The sequence below is a fragment of the Vitis vinifera genome, chromosome 17, assembly GCF_030704535.1.
Source record: "Vitis vinifera cultivar Pinot Noir 40024 chromosome 17, ASM3070453v1".
Classification (NCBI taxonomy): domain Eukaryota; kingdom Viridiplantae; phylum Streptophyta; class Magnoliopsida; order Vitales; family Vitaceae; genus Vitis; species Vitis vinifera.
This window is the reverse complement of record NC_081821.1, coordinates 8,469,731-8,482,171: the sequence shown is the minus strand read 5'-3', so window position 1 is coordinate 8,482,171 and position 12,441 is coordinate 8,469,731. Positions and strand designations below refer to the sequence as shown.

General features: G+C 36.9%; 1 protein-coding gene across 2 annotated transcripts in view; it reads left to right on the top strand.

Moving 5' to 3' along the window:
* The window catches only part of LOC100251846 (DExH-box ATP-dependent RNA helicase DExH14), a 56,911-nt gene that overhangs the window by 18,907 nt on the left and 25,563 nt on the right, over positions 1 to 12,441 (top strand). For both annotated transcript variants that reach the window (XM_002284093.4, XM_010664950.3), the window contains 10 exons: positions 27 to 128; positions 227 to 307; positions 423 to 503; positions 7,011 to 7,214; positions 7,327 to 7,443; positions 7,554 to 7,676; positions 9,704 to 9,793; positions 9,870 to 9,995; positions 10,115 to 10,177; positions 10,969 to 11,057. In XM_002284093.4, the coding sequence (XP_002284129.1) occupies positions 27 to 128; positions 227 to 307; positions 423 to 503; positions 7,011 to 7,214; positions 7,327 to 7,443; positions 7,554 to 7,676; positions 9,704 to 9,793; positions 9,870 to 9,995; positions 10,115 to 10,177; positions 10,969 to 11,057 (1,076 nt within the window). The remainder of the gene's footprint in view (positions 1 to 26; positions 129 to 226; positions 308 to 422; positions 504 to 7,010; positions 7,215 to 7,326; positions 7,444 to 7,553; positions 7,677 to 9,703; positions 9,794 to 9,869; positions 9,996 to 10,114; positions 10,178 to 10,968; positions 11,058 to 12,441) is intronic.

Genomic DNA, 12,441 nt, shown 5'->3' with positions numbered 1-12,441 from the left:
CAAGTAACACTCCTTGTTTGTTTCAGATACTGCGGAAGCTTGAAGATCGTGGGGCTGACTTAGATCGCCTCTACGATATGCAGGAAAAAGACATTGGTGCCCTGATTCGTTATGCATCTGGTGGAAAGGTGTAACTCCTCTTAAAAAATGGTGTGATGGAGTTCTCTACGGTATTACAGTTTGCTAATACTGATAGTTTTTATTTGGCTTGTATTTGCAATGGTAGTTGGTTAAGCAATACTTAGGATATTTCCCATCAATCCAGTTGTCCGCAACTGTAAGTCCAATCACCAGAACTGTTTTGAAGGTAACTCCTTTGATGAACAGTTTTACTTTTTCCTCTTCAATTTGGAGACATTTTTTTTGATCATTTAGAAATTGAAAGTAGATTCTATATTTTGATATTTAATTTCATTTCTCAGATTGATCTGCTCATAGCTTCAGACTTCGTATGGAAGGATCGTTTTCATGGTGCAGCACAACGTTGGTGGATCCTGGTTGAGGTGTTGACTTCTGAACCATTTCCTTGCTTGTTAGCTTTGTGGCTCCTCATGGAAAGGATTCAGATGTGCCTGTATTTAATCATTTATATCATAAGATTAAAACTTTCCTTGAAGAATTACTCTGCTCCACACTTTCTGGGTGCTTAGATTTTATTTGAAAGACACAGAATTTGGACTCACATGTGTAACATAAGCATGCGCATATTGATTTTTTTTATTTATCAGAAAACGAAAAAATTCAAATATTTCTGTTAGATATTTGAATTTTGTAATACAGCCAATCACACTGCATACCCTAGGCACATTGTGCTCTATGTTCAGTACAATCTCAGGGGTAGCAGTGCAACACTGAAAATTTTGAGAGGTTATCATGAATGAGGAAATTGGTCACATGATTGCAAAGTACAAAAGGTACATTTGGGAAGTTTAGACATCTAGAATCCTTGCTGCTATACTACTTACCCCACCATGTAAAAGTTGTTTGACACAAAAGAAAAAAGGGAAAAGAAATGAAGAAGAAAAGAAAGGAGGAAAATGTTTGGACTGTTCTCAATAGCTCACTCCTTTATTATTTATAAGGAAATTGAAAAATACAAATGTACTCTCTCACTTATTAACTACTTCTCAACACTCCTCAAATATGTTCATGTATATCACACATGCCCAACTTATCTAACATTTAACACCTAATGAAATTCATGACTTGGGACTCCCTTAGTAAGAACATTTGCAAGTTGATTACTAGTGAAAACCAAAATGCTACGAAAATTTTCATTTTTTTTTTAAAACATTCCTTTTTTTGAAAAATACAAGAAGAATGGAAAGACTTATCAGACAACCTCAAAATACTATGAAATGACAGATTCTAATTCTCCAAACAACTACTGAAAGAACCCTAGAGTTTTAGGATTCTTGTGTCCATATAGTGCCGGCATCTGTGTGTACTGCTGATTTCAACATCCTTCAGATATCATGCTTAATCTGTCTTCAACTTTATGTCTCCATTCTGATGATTTAAACCTTGCTTTAGTACCAAGTTGTTTGGCACAAAAGAAAGAAAAAGGAAAATGAAAGAGAGAAGAAAAAAATGCAGGGAACTTTCTGGATTATTCTTAGGAAGCCTGCACCTTTATTATTTAATTTATTTATAAGGAAATTAGAAAATGTTAATATACCCCCTTTACTTATTAGCTACTTCAACTCTTAACTGTAAACACCTTCGAACACAGTGAATCTCTTTAAACCATTGATGCACTTTTTGCTTGATATCATTCCCCTGAAATTTGTAGGGATTAAATAATCCTTTCTAATTCCTTGAGAAGACTACTTAGAAAAGCTTAGAGCCATCTAGGATGCTTATGAAGGTCAAACTTCTGTTGATATCCCTACTTTAGAAATGGAGGTGATCCAGCCTGCTTTTCCATACCAGATGTTCGAGAGTGTCAACCCTCTTTCGCCTAATCCAATTTCGCCTATTAAGGACTCCAACATGGTTACAGGTAACCAGGGAGTTACTGCGGGCTCTCCTTCGGGTGAGTTCCAAATAGAAGAACTGTCCCCTAGGAAAATGGCAAAAGTGCGTGAGGTTTTAAAGTCTCTGGATATTAAGGTATATTCCAAGAGGAAGAGCAGATGCTCCACAGGATTGTGAGACCTGTAGGATTTGGTTTGGAGATTAGGGTCAGTGAGTTTTACACATGAAGATAATCAGTTGGAATACTAGGGGTTTGGGTTCAAAGAAAAAGAGAAGGGTGGTTAAAGATTTTCTGAGATTAGAAAAGTTGGATGTAGTGATGATTCAGGAAACAAAAAAGGCGGAGTGTGATAGAAGGTTCGTGGAGAGTGTTTGGACAACCAGAAATAAGGATTGGGCAGCCCTCCCGGCAAGTGGGGCTTCAGGTGGGATTTTGATCATTTGGGACTCTAAAAAATTGCGTAGGGAGGAGGTAGTATTAGGTTCCTTTTCGGTCTCAATCAAGTTCGCATTGGATGGATGCGAACCATTTTGGCTATCTGCAGTTTATGGCCCAAGCAACTCAGCTCTTAGGAAGGATTTTTGGGTGGAGCTTTCAGACATTTTTGGGCTTTCTTCTCTGCGTTGGTGTGTGGGCGGTGATTTTAATGTCATACGGAGAAGTTCAAAAAAATTGGGAGGTTCTAGATTAACACCAAGCATGAAGGACTTTGATGATTTCATAAGAGATTGTGAATTGATAGATTCACCTTTAAGGAACGCACCATTCACTTGGTCAAACTTGCAAGAGCATCCCGTATGCAAGAGATTAGATCGTTTCCTGTACTCAAATGAGTGGGAACAATTATTTCCTCAAAGTCTTCAAGAAGTTCTTCTTAGATGGACATCGGATCATTGGCCGATAGTCTTGGAAACCAATCCGTTCAAGTGGGGCCCAACGCCGTTCAGGTTTGAGAATATGTGGTTGCAACATCCTAGTTTTAAGGAGAGCTTTGGAAGTTGGTGGAGAGAGTTTCAAGGAAATGGGTGGGAAGGGCACAAGTTCATGAGGAAATTACAATTCGTTAAAGCCAAATTGAAAGAGTGGAATAAGGCTTCTTTTGAAGAGCTAAGTAAAAGGAAAAAAAACATCTTGTCTGATTTAGCTAGCTTTGATACCTTGGAGCAAGAAGGGGGTCTATCCCCTGAACTTTTAGTCCAGAGAGCTTTAAGAAAAGGGGAGCTAGAGGAGTTGATTTTGAGGGAAGAAATACATTGGAGACAAAAAGTAGGGTGAAATGGGTTAAGGAAGGGGATTGTAACTCAATTTTTTTTCATAAAGTGGCTAATGGCAGGCGAAATAGAAAATATATCAAGGAGTTAGAGAATGAAAGTGGCCTAATGTTGAATAATTCAGCGAGCATCAAAGAGGAGATATTAAGGTTTTGAAAAGCTCTATGCGAGTCCTTCTGGAGAGCCTTGGAGAGTGGAAGGCTTAGATTGGTCCCCTATATCTGGTGAGAGTGCGTCTAGGTTGGAATCCCTCTTTAGTGAAGAAGAGATTTCTAAGGCCATTTTTCTGTTGGATAGGGATAAGGCACCGGGGCCGGATGACTTTACCATTGCAGTGTTTCAAGATTGTTGGGAAGTGATAAAGGAGGATCTAGTGAGAGTGTTTGCAGAGTTTCACAGGAGCGGAATTATCAATCAAAGCACTAACGCTTCCTTTATAGTTTTGTTACCCAAAAAAAGCATGTCAAAGAGAATCTCAGACTATAGACCTATTAGCTTGATCAATAGTCTTTATAAGATAATAACCAAAGTGTTAGCAGGGAGTCTAAGAGGGGTACTTTACGAAACCATACATTCTACTCAAGGAGCTTTTGTTCAAGGGAGACAAATTTTGGATGTAGTTCTCATAGCCAATGAGATAGTGGATGAGAAAAGACGATCAGGGGAGGAAGGAGTTGTCTTCAAAATTGACTTTGAAAATGCCTATGACCACGTGAGTTGGGGTTTTTTGGATCATGTGTTGGAGATGAAGGGGTTTAGTCCTAGATGGAGGCAATGGATGAGAGGCTGTTTGTCCTCGGTTTCTTTTGCAGTCCTAGTGAACGGTAACGCGAAAGGGTGGGTTAAGGCTTCTGTAGGTTTAAGATAATGTGACCCTTTATCCCCTTTTTTGTTCACTATAGTTGCAGATATATTGAGTAGGATGTTATTGAGAGCTGAGGAGAGAAACGTCTTGGAGGGATTCAGGGTGGGTAGAAACAGAACAAGGGTATCCCATTTACAATTTGCAGATGATACCATTTTCTTTTCTAGTACTCGAGAAGAGGATATGATGACCCTCAAAAGTGTTTTGCTAGTGTTTGGGCATATTTCTGGGTTGAAAGTTAACCTTGACAAAAGTAATATCTATGACATTAATCTTGAACAGAATCATCTTTCTAGGTTGGCCGAGATGCTTGACTGCAAGGCTTCTGGGTGGCCTATATTTTACCTGGGTCTTCCTCTGGGAGGGAATCCTAAGGCGTGTGGTTTTTGAGATCCTGTGATTGAGAGGATATCAAGGAGATTAGATGGGTAGCAAAAGACGTATTTATCTTTTGGAGGCAGGATAACTCCCATTCAATCTTGTCTCACCCATATGCCATGTTACTTTCTCTCCTTGTTTAAGATTCCCGCCTCAATGGCAGCAAAAGTTGAGAGATTGCAAAGAGATTTTTTATGGTCAGGCGTAGGGGAAGGCAAAAGAGATCATCTGGTTAGTTGGGACGTAGTGTGTAAGTCGAAGACGAAAGGGGGATTGGGATTTGGAAAGATTTCTGTGAGGAATGTCGCTCTCTTAGGGAAGTGGTTGTGGAGATATCCTAGGGGGCGTTCAGCTCTGTGACATCAGGTTATTTTAAGCATTTATGGATCACACTCCAATGGTTGGGATGTCAACAATATAGTCAAATGGTCACATCATTGTCCTTGGAAGGCCATTGCACAAGTCTCCCAAGAGTTTTCCAAGTTTACTTGATTCGTGGTAGGAGACGGGGATAGAATTCGGTTCTGGGAAGACTTGTGGTGGGGGAACCAACCTTTGGGGGTCCAATATCCAAGACTACTTAGTGTAGTCACGGATTAAAATACTCCTATTTCTTCAATTCTTGGATCTACTCGTCCATTCTCTTGGAATTTCAACTTTCGTTGAAATCTTTCCGATTATGAGATAGAAGATTTAGAAGGCCTTATGCAGTCTCTTGATCGTCTACACATATCACCTTCGGTTCCAGATATGAGATCTTAGTCTTTATCTCCTTTAGGACTTTTCACAGTCAAATCTTTCTTTCTTGCCTTATCTCAAATTTCTTATTCGTCTCCAGTTTTCCCTACTAAGTTCGTCTGGAATTCTCAAGTCCCCTTCAAAGTCAAGTCCTTTGTCTGGTTGGTGGCTCACAAGAAGGTTAATACTAATGACTTGCTACAGTTGAGAAGACCCTACAAAGCACTTAGTCCCGACATTTGTAAGTTGTTCATGAAGCATGGAGAAACAGTAGATCACCTTTTTCTCCATTGCTCTTTGACGATGGGGTTGTGGCACATATTATTTCAATTAGCAAAGACGGATTGGGTCCCCCCAAGGAGCATCTCTGACATGTTATCTACTAATTTTAATGGTTTTGGATCTTCTAAGAGAGGGATTGTTTTATGGCATGACGCGTGCATCGCTTTAATGTGGGTGGTGTGGCGGGAAAGAAATGCAAGGATTTTTTAGGATAAAGTAAGGAATTCAGAGTATCTTTGGGATTCTATTCTTTTCCTAGCTTCTCTTTGGGCTTTTTGTTCTAAGGTTTTTAAGGGGATACCTCTTAACGTGTTACAACTTGATTGGTTAGCGGTGTGTAATCCCAATGGGTTGGTCTAACTAGAGCGTTCGCTTGTTTTTTCTTTGTATTTTCTTATATTTGATTACTTGTAGTCTTGTTTTTCTCTGGTGGGAGGATTCCTCATCCTTCTCTTGTACTTCCTTTTTATCAATATATTCCTTTGTCGTTTCCTATCAAAAAAAAAAAAAAAAAAAATCTAGTAGCAGGCAACCTGGTGAACACTATTTCAACTTTCAGCTCCTTTTTTTTCTCTCTCTCTTTTCTACAATGTATTCTCCAAAATCTCCTAGCAAGATGTCCCATGCAGGTTTGAATGGATCTTCATTACCAAATATGCTATTCATTTCTTTTCAAAAATGGTTTCATCCAGTTAACTTTGAAATCTGACATACAGTTGGAACCTCAAATGTTTAGTGCAAAGCAAGAATAGAGGTTCTAGGTTTTTAATTGAGGTGGATGATGTCTACACAAGCAAAGAAATTTTCTTGTGAGTTCATATTCTAAGCTTAATAATTTGCAGTGTTGTAGAGGACCACTGGACACTGGACAGACATCAAATTGAGTTTTTTTTTTTGTTTTATGTTTTTTATCTTTTCTTTTTATGGATAAAATTTGTTTATTTACTATTAAATATTTGCCCCTGCTGGGACTAGAACCTGAAGCCTCCCACATCCCTACCCCAACCCCTTGCTACTTGAAGCAGCTCGGGGGCCAAATTGAGTTTTCCTTCAAACACAAGGTTATTAAGGTAATTTATGTTTTTTTTTTTCTGAATTTAAAAGAATTTCCAGATATTAGGCTTGATTTTTGTTGACCGTATTCAAAGAAGTGACTAGCAGTCTGACATGAAATTGTAGTTGTAAAATGAATCCAATGTTTTCTTCTTTATTTGTCTTATTTTTGTTGCAAAAATGCAGCTAGTACATATTAAGATGGCTTAGATGTGAAGTCATGTTTTGAGCATTTATACAATAAAGGCATGGTGATTTATACTGTGAGTTAGGTGCAACCTATAATGCAGTCGGTAGAGAATTTCTTTATTTCAATTTTCAATGCACTTGCAGATCAACCCATGGCTTCAAATACAAACTGTTGTGATAACATTGCTGTTTATGTATTCTACTTGATAATGTTTACTAAATCTGAATTAGAGGCTTAATCAACTATTTTAAACAGGACTCTGACAATGACCACATCTACCACTCTGAGAATTTCACACTGACAAAGCGGATGGCAAGAGGGGAGCCTCAGAAGCTTTCGTTCACTGTGCCAATATTTGAACCACATCCACCTCAATACTACATTCGTGCTGTTTCTGATTCTTGGTTGCAGGCAGAGGCCTTCTACACTATATCTTTCCATAATCTAGCACTGCCAGAGGTTTTATATTTTATATTCTTTTCCTTATTTTAATAGGATTCAATAGGATGGTGATTTTGTGGTTTCTTTCTCCTATTAATGACGTGTCTTATATAAATACCGGTCCATTCAGGCTCGTACTTCCCACACAGAACTTCTAGATTTGAAACCTCTTCCTGTGACTTCACTTGGCAACAGAACGTATGAACTCTTGTACAAATTTTCACACTTCAATCCCATTCAAACACAGGTTTGCACTCAGTGACCTTCCCCTAGTTTTCTGGATTTATTCTTCATGGTTTCAGGTTTTATTCATCACACTGGACCTTTTGATTTAATGCTTTTGCTGGGAAGTTGCAGACTTTTCATGTCCTGTATCACACAGACAACAATGTCCTCTTAGGAGCTCCTACTGGAAGTGGAAAAACGATATCTGCTGAGCTTGCTATGCTTCATCTCTTCAACACTCAGCCTGATATGAAGGTAAATTTGTTGATCTTTTCACTTTAATGATACATGGGCCTCATTTGGGATTTCAGTGATAATTTTCATTTTGTACAATGCTTAACAATGTTGAGTCATGTACTTCAGGCTATGAAAATTGTATTGTAGTGCAATGCCTCTAATCTTAGGCAAAAGGTGAAGTTAAGGTCTGAAGGGTTGACCAAATGTTTGGCTCTATTCTTGCTTTAAGTTTAATGATTGTTGTAAGATTTGCATGCCTTTTAGGACTACATGTTAAACTATACTACTTGTCATGTTCTTGCCAGAATGTACCTTCTATAGCTTATGCATATCGGATCAAACTGCCATCAGTTCTAACTCAAATCCTCAGCAACATTTTGGAATTTAGTGGCTGTTATTTGCTTCTAGTTTAAGGTGGCTTTGGAGGTTTCAAATAAAATTTGGTCCTTGTTGAAAAGAATAGAATATATCTCATATTTTTCTGTATATTCTGAATCAAGTTACAATGGTATTTATGAGCCTATAAAAGTAAAACAAAAGGAGATAAATAAAAAATATTCTAAAAAATTCTCCTACAATCTTTTTTAGAATTTCCCTGACAATCTTGAAAGGGCTTTGGTGAATATGTTGGTTAGTTGATTCATTAATGATACAAATGGAGTAAAGATTCCTTTCTCCAGATTTGAGGGAATGCACTGACAATCTACCTACATGTGTTTTTTGTTCATTCATGAAAAATAGGATTGCTAGCAACATGAATGGCTGCTTGATTGTTGCAATAGAGAGGAACTGAATCTAATACTGGTATGCCAATTTCTTGCCTAGAGGTTTTCAACCCATGGAGCTTGTGGGTTCTCCTTTAAACCTACTGTTGCTAGATTAGAGAAATGCTTGCTACTCCAAGAAATGACATGGGAAGACTATGCTTGATTGGTTACCTCTGGTAGGTTCAATAGAGTTAATTTTGATGGGTGTTCTCTGTGTTCTCCTGGGTAATTAGGTATGGGAAGCTTGCTCGGAGATCATTCAGGTATAACACCAAGGGCTTACTCTAAATTTGCTGTAGTGGGTTCAACTATGGAGGCAAAGATACTGGCATTACTAGAGGCTTTGTTGCAAGCTAAAGCTTTGTGTCTGTCCAACCTAAATGTGGAGGGAGATTTTTCTATTCTTGTGTCTTGGGTGTCCAATAGGAAAGAGACTCACGGAAGTTAGATGGTTGACTCTGCAAAATAATTGATATTTCTAATGAGCTGGGATGCTCCTCCTTTTGGGTTTCTTGCTCAGCTAATCAAGTTGTTAACCAATTAGCCAAGTGAGGAGCAAAAGACTTAGCTTCTTTTGTTGGAGACCTTTTCCTTCATTGAGTGTATAGAGTGGTTTTATCATGTGTACATTGCTATAATTTGTGTTGGTAGTCTTAAGTTTATGTGGAGCCTTACATTTATACTTCCAATCAGAAATTTTACACCTTGGAAGGAATGCTCACCCCTCTTTGCATTCAACGCAATGAATATGCTTGTTTATAAAAGACACACACACACACACACACACAGAGATTAAAAAAACGAAAAGATCTAGTAGGAAGGTTTTTGGATAAAAGAAGAAATAGATCTCTCAAGTCTATAATGCCCTTTATAATTGTTGTTGGGCATTATGTTGTTTTTCTGGTTTTTCTCCCATGAAGGATCTATCACCCCTCTTTTATAGATCCTTTTCTGTTTGCTCCTTGTTTGGTTTTCCCTATGAAATGGAAAGTAAAACAAACTTCACAGAAAACAGTGACTTAGGTCGCTTGTTATACAGGTCCAATGTCTGCTTAAATTGAATATCCATAATTTGTGTTAACAGTCCCTCCACTTGTTTTACATGCTCCACCAAAGTATAACAACTGTCACAGAGAACAATGAATTAAGTCTCTTGTTATCCAGGTCCAATGTGTGCTTAAATTGCACATCCTTACTTTCTGTTAACAGTTTTTCTGAATGTTTTATGTCCCATATTACAAAATGCAAGGACATGGTTAAATTGTTGCCTTAATGCAGGTTATTTACATAGCACCTCTGAAGGCTATTGTTCGGGAAAGAATGATTGATTGGAAAAAGCGTATTGTCTCTCAACTTGGAAAAGAGATGGTGATGTTTTTTACTTTTAACCATGCATAGGCAATGAAAACATCTGGTATGGGTATTAATACATTGTTTCTGTCAGGTTGAGATGACTGGGGATTATACTCCAGACTTGATGGCCCTCATGTCAGCAGATATCATAATTTCTACGCCCGAAAAATGGGACGGTATCAGTCGTAACTGGCATAATCGAGGCTATGTTAAAAAGGTGAAAATTGTTATTTGTTTACTTCTATCTCTTTGGGGAATTGCCATTGTACCTTTAATTAGTACACAAACTAATCATATTTGTTGGCTGCATTTAAACCTGTGAAATTTGATATCTAGGTCGGGCTTATGATTTTGGATGAGATCCACTTACTTGGAGCTGATCGTGGACCCATTCTTGAGGTATTTACTTACTAGTTGCTATAACATATTTTTGAATCACTTAGTTTATATTAGAATCTATGTTCTCAGAATTTGATATTTTACATGGTACTTTTATTAGTTTAATTGGTTAAGTCATGAATAATAAATTTTGATTTTTAATTATTGCCATGCTCTGAAAACAAAATACATTAGACACTAATTCTGAAAGTTCAATTATTCAGTGGTTTATTGGGCCTTAAGGTCTGGCTCAGGTGGCAAGGGGTAGAGATAAGGATGAAGACACACATGTGCATGCTCACACACACACACACACACACACACACACACATATATATATATATCAATGGTCTATTAGGTCCTTGAGCATATGTGGGAGCCACATTTATCAGTGGTTGGAATAGGTTTATCTTCATCTTGTTGAGATAAGTGTATGATTCTCTCTCTTTTAGTCTTCCAAGTAATGGAAGAATTTTGACATTGACAAATCATTTTTGACATGTGTATCCAAATTTTAAAAAGGGGGAATATGAGGTGGTAAAGCAGATGAGACACTTCAAACCTCCATTGTCTGAAAAGACTTAAAAATAGAGATTCTCTTAATCGAAGTGAGGAGGAATTTATATTTACATCTGACAATTGTATAAAACTATTGTCTAGAATGTTTGGGATGTTAGACAAGATGCATCTATCCTTCTTTCATTATGTTCCTTAAAGCTGTTATGTTAATCATCCTCATTTTAGTAGCCTACAAACTGTTTTCATAACTGTAACTTACTTGTAAATCTCACCAAAGAACTGTTTGACTCCAGGTTATTGTTTCAAGGATGAGATACATATCATCACAAACAGAGAGGACAGTGCGGTTTGTAGGACTTTCAACTGCTTTAGCAAATGCAGGGTATGTCTATATACTCACGCTTAATTGAATCTTCAGAATATCCCCTGTTCTCCAGGACTTCACTACCATGGCCTCTTGTATCAGATTTGGAAGATATAATGTACATTTTCCAACTATGAGATATTGGCAACACAAATTGTACATACCATTCCAGCATTATAGATTTGCATTTCTGTTAAATGATGTACTGATTCAACACTAATGTAATAGGAGCATATATAGATTATAACATTGTTAATGCGTTAGTTCAAGTGTAAATTAAATTGATCTACATGGTTGCCCCATTACCTAATAGTAAGTTTGATCAATTGGTAACTTAATAGGGCATTTGAGCCTTAGTTTACAGGTCATGTGCAGTTAATATGTTCAAACCTTACTGATATTTATTACCCTCGTTTATTGAGCTCACGCACAAGCCCAAAGTAGGCTGCCCATGAGGTAGGTGTTAGGGCTTTAGCCCAAGTGTAGGTTAGCTTGATATATACTGTTAGCCCAATAACTTGGTCTTGACTTGGATTTGAATCACTTGACTCAACTAACTTGCAAGATAACTTGGAATCCCAACATCATTGCTTGGATCCAAAGCAAATGGAAGAAAAATGATAGAGAATCTCTACATTTATCAGAAATTTCTCTTATCAATCAAGAAATTCAAAATGATTTATCTTCAAACAAATATTAATTATTTTCATTTCTTTATTTTCCAGATATGCCAATTATCATAACTTGGTATTGAATATAAAAATGAGTATGGTAATGTCTTAAGAGTTTTTCAACTCTTAATATAATTATAAATCAATTTGAACACATCGTTCAGGCTTAACAACATTGGTTGCTGACTTGGCAAGTCTTAAGGGGGATTGATCTCAGCATCTCTGATTGATATCAAGTGATATGCACTATATATTAGTTAAAAAAGCTCAAAAAATTCTTTAAAAAAATAATGGAAATTTTCAAAAAATTAATTAAAATTAAATAGTCATAAAAGCATGGGTTCAGATGTGTTTTTGATAGTGTTAAGAATTGAAATGATTTACATAGTCATAAAAGCTTGGGTTTTCAGGTTCGTTTTTGATAGTGTTAAGAATTGAAAAACTCTTAAAACAGTACCATATCCATTTTGTACTCTACCAATTTTTGGTAATTGGTATATCTTGAAAATAAAAAGAAATGTGATCGCTAACAAGTCAATAATTGTTTGAAAATAAATCATTTTGAATTTCTTGTTCCATGAATCGATAGTGTTAAGAAGTGAAATGATTTGAATAGTCATAGAAGCATGGGTTTTCAGATTCGTTTTTGATAGTGTTAAGAATTGAAAAACTCTTAAAATATTACCATTATCCATTTTGTACTCAATACCAATTTTTTATAATTGGTATAT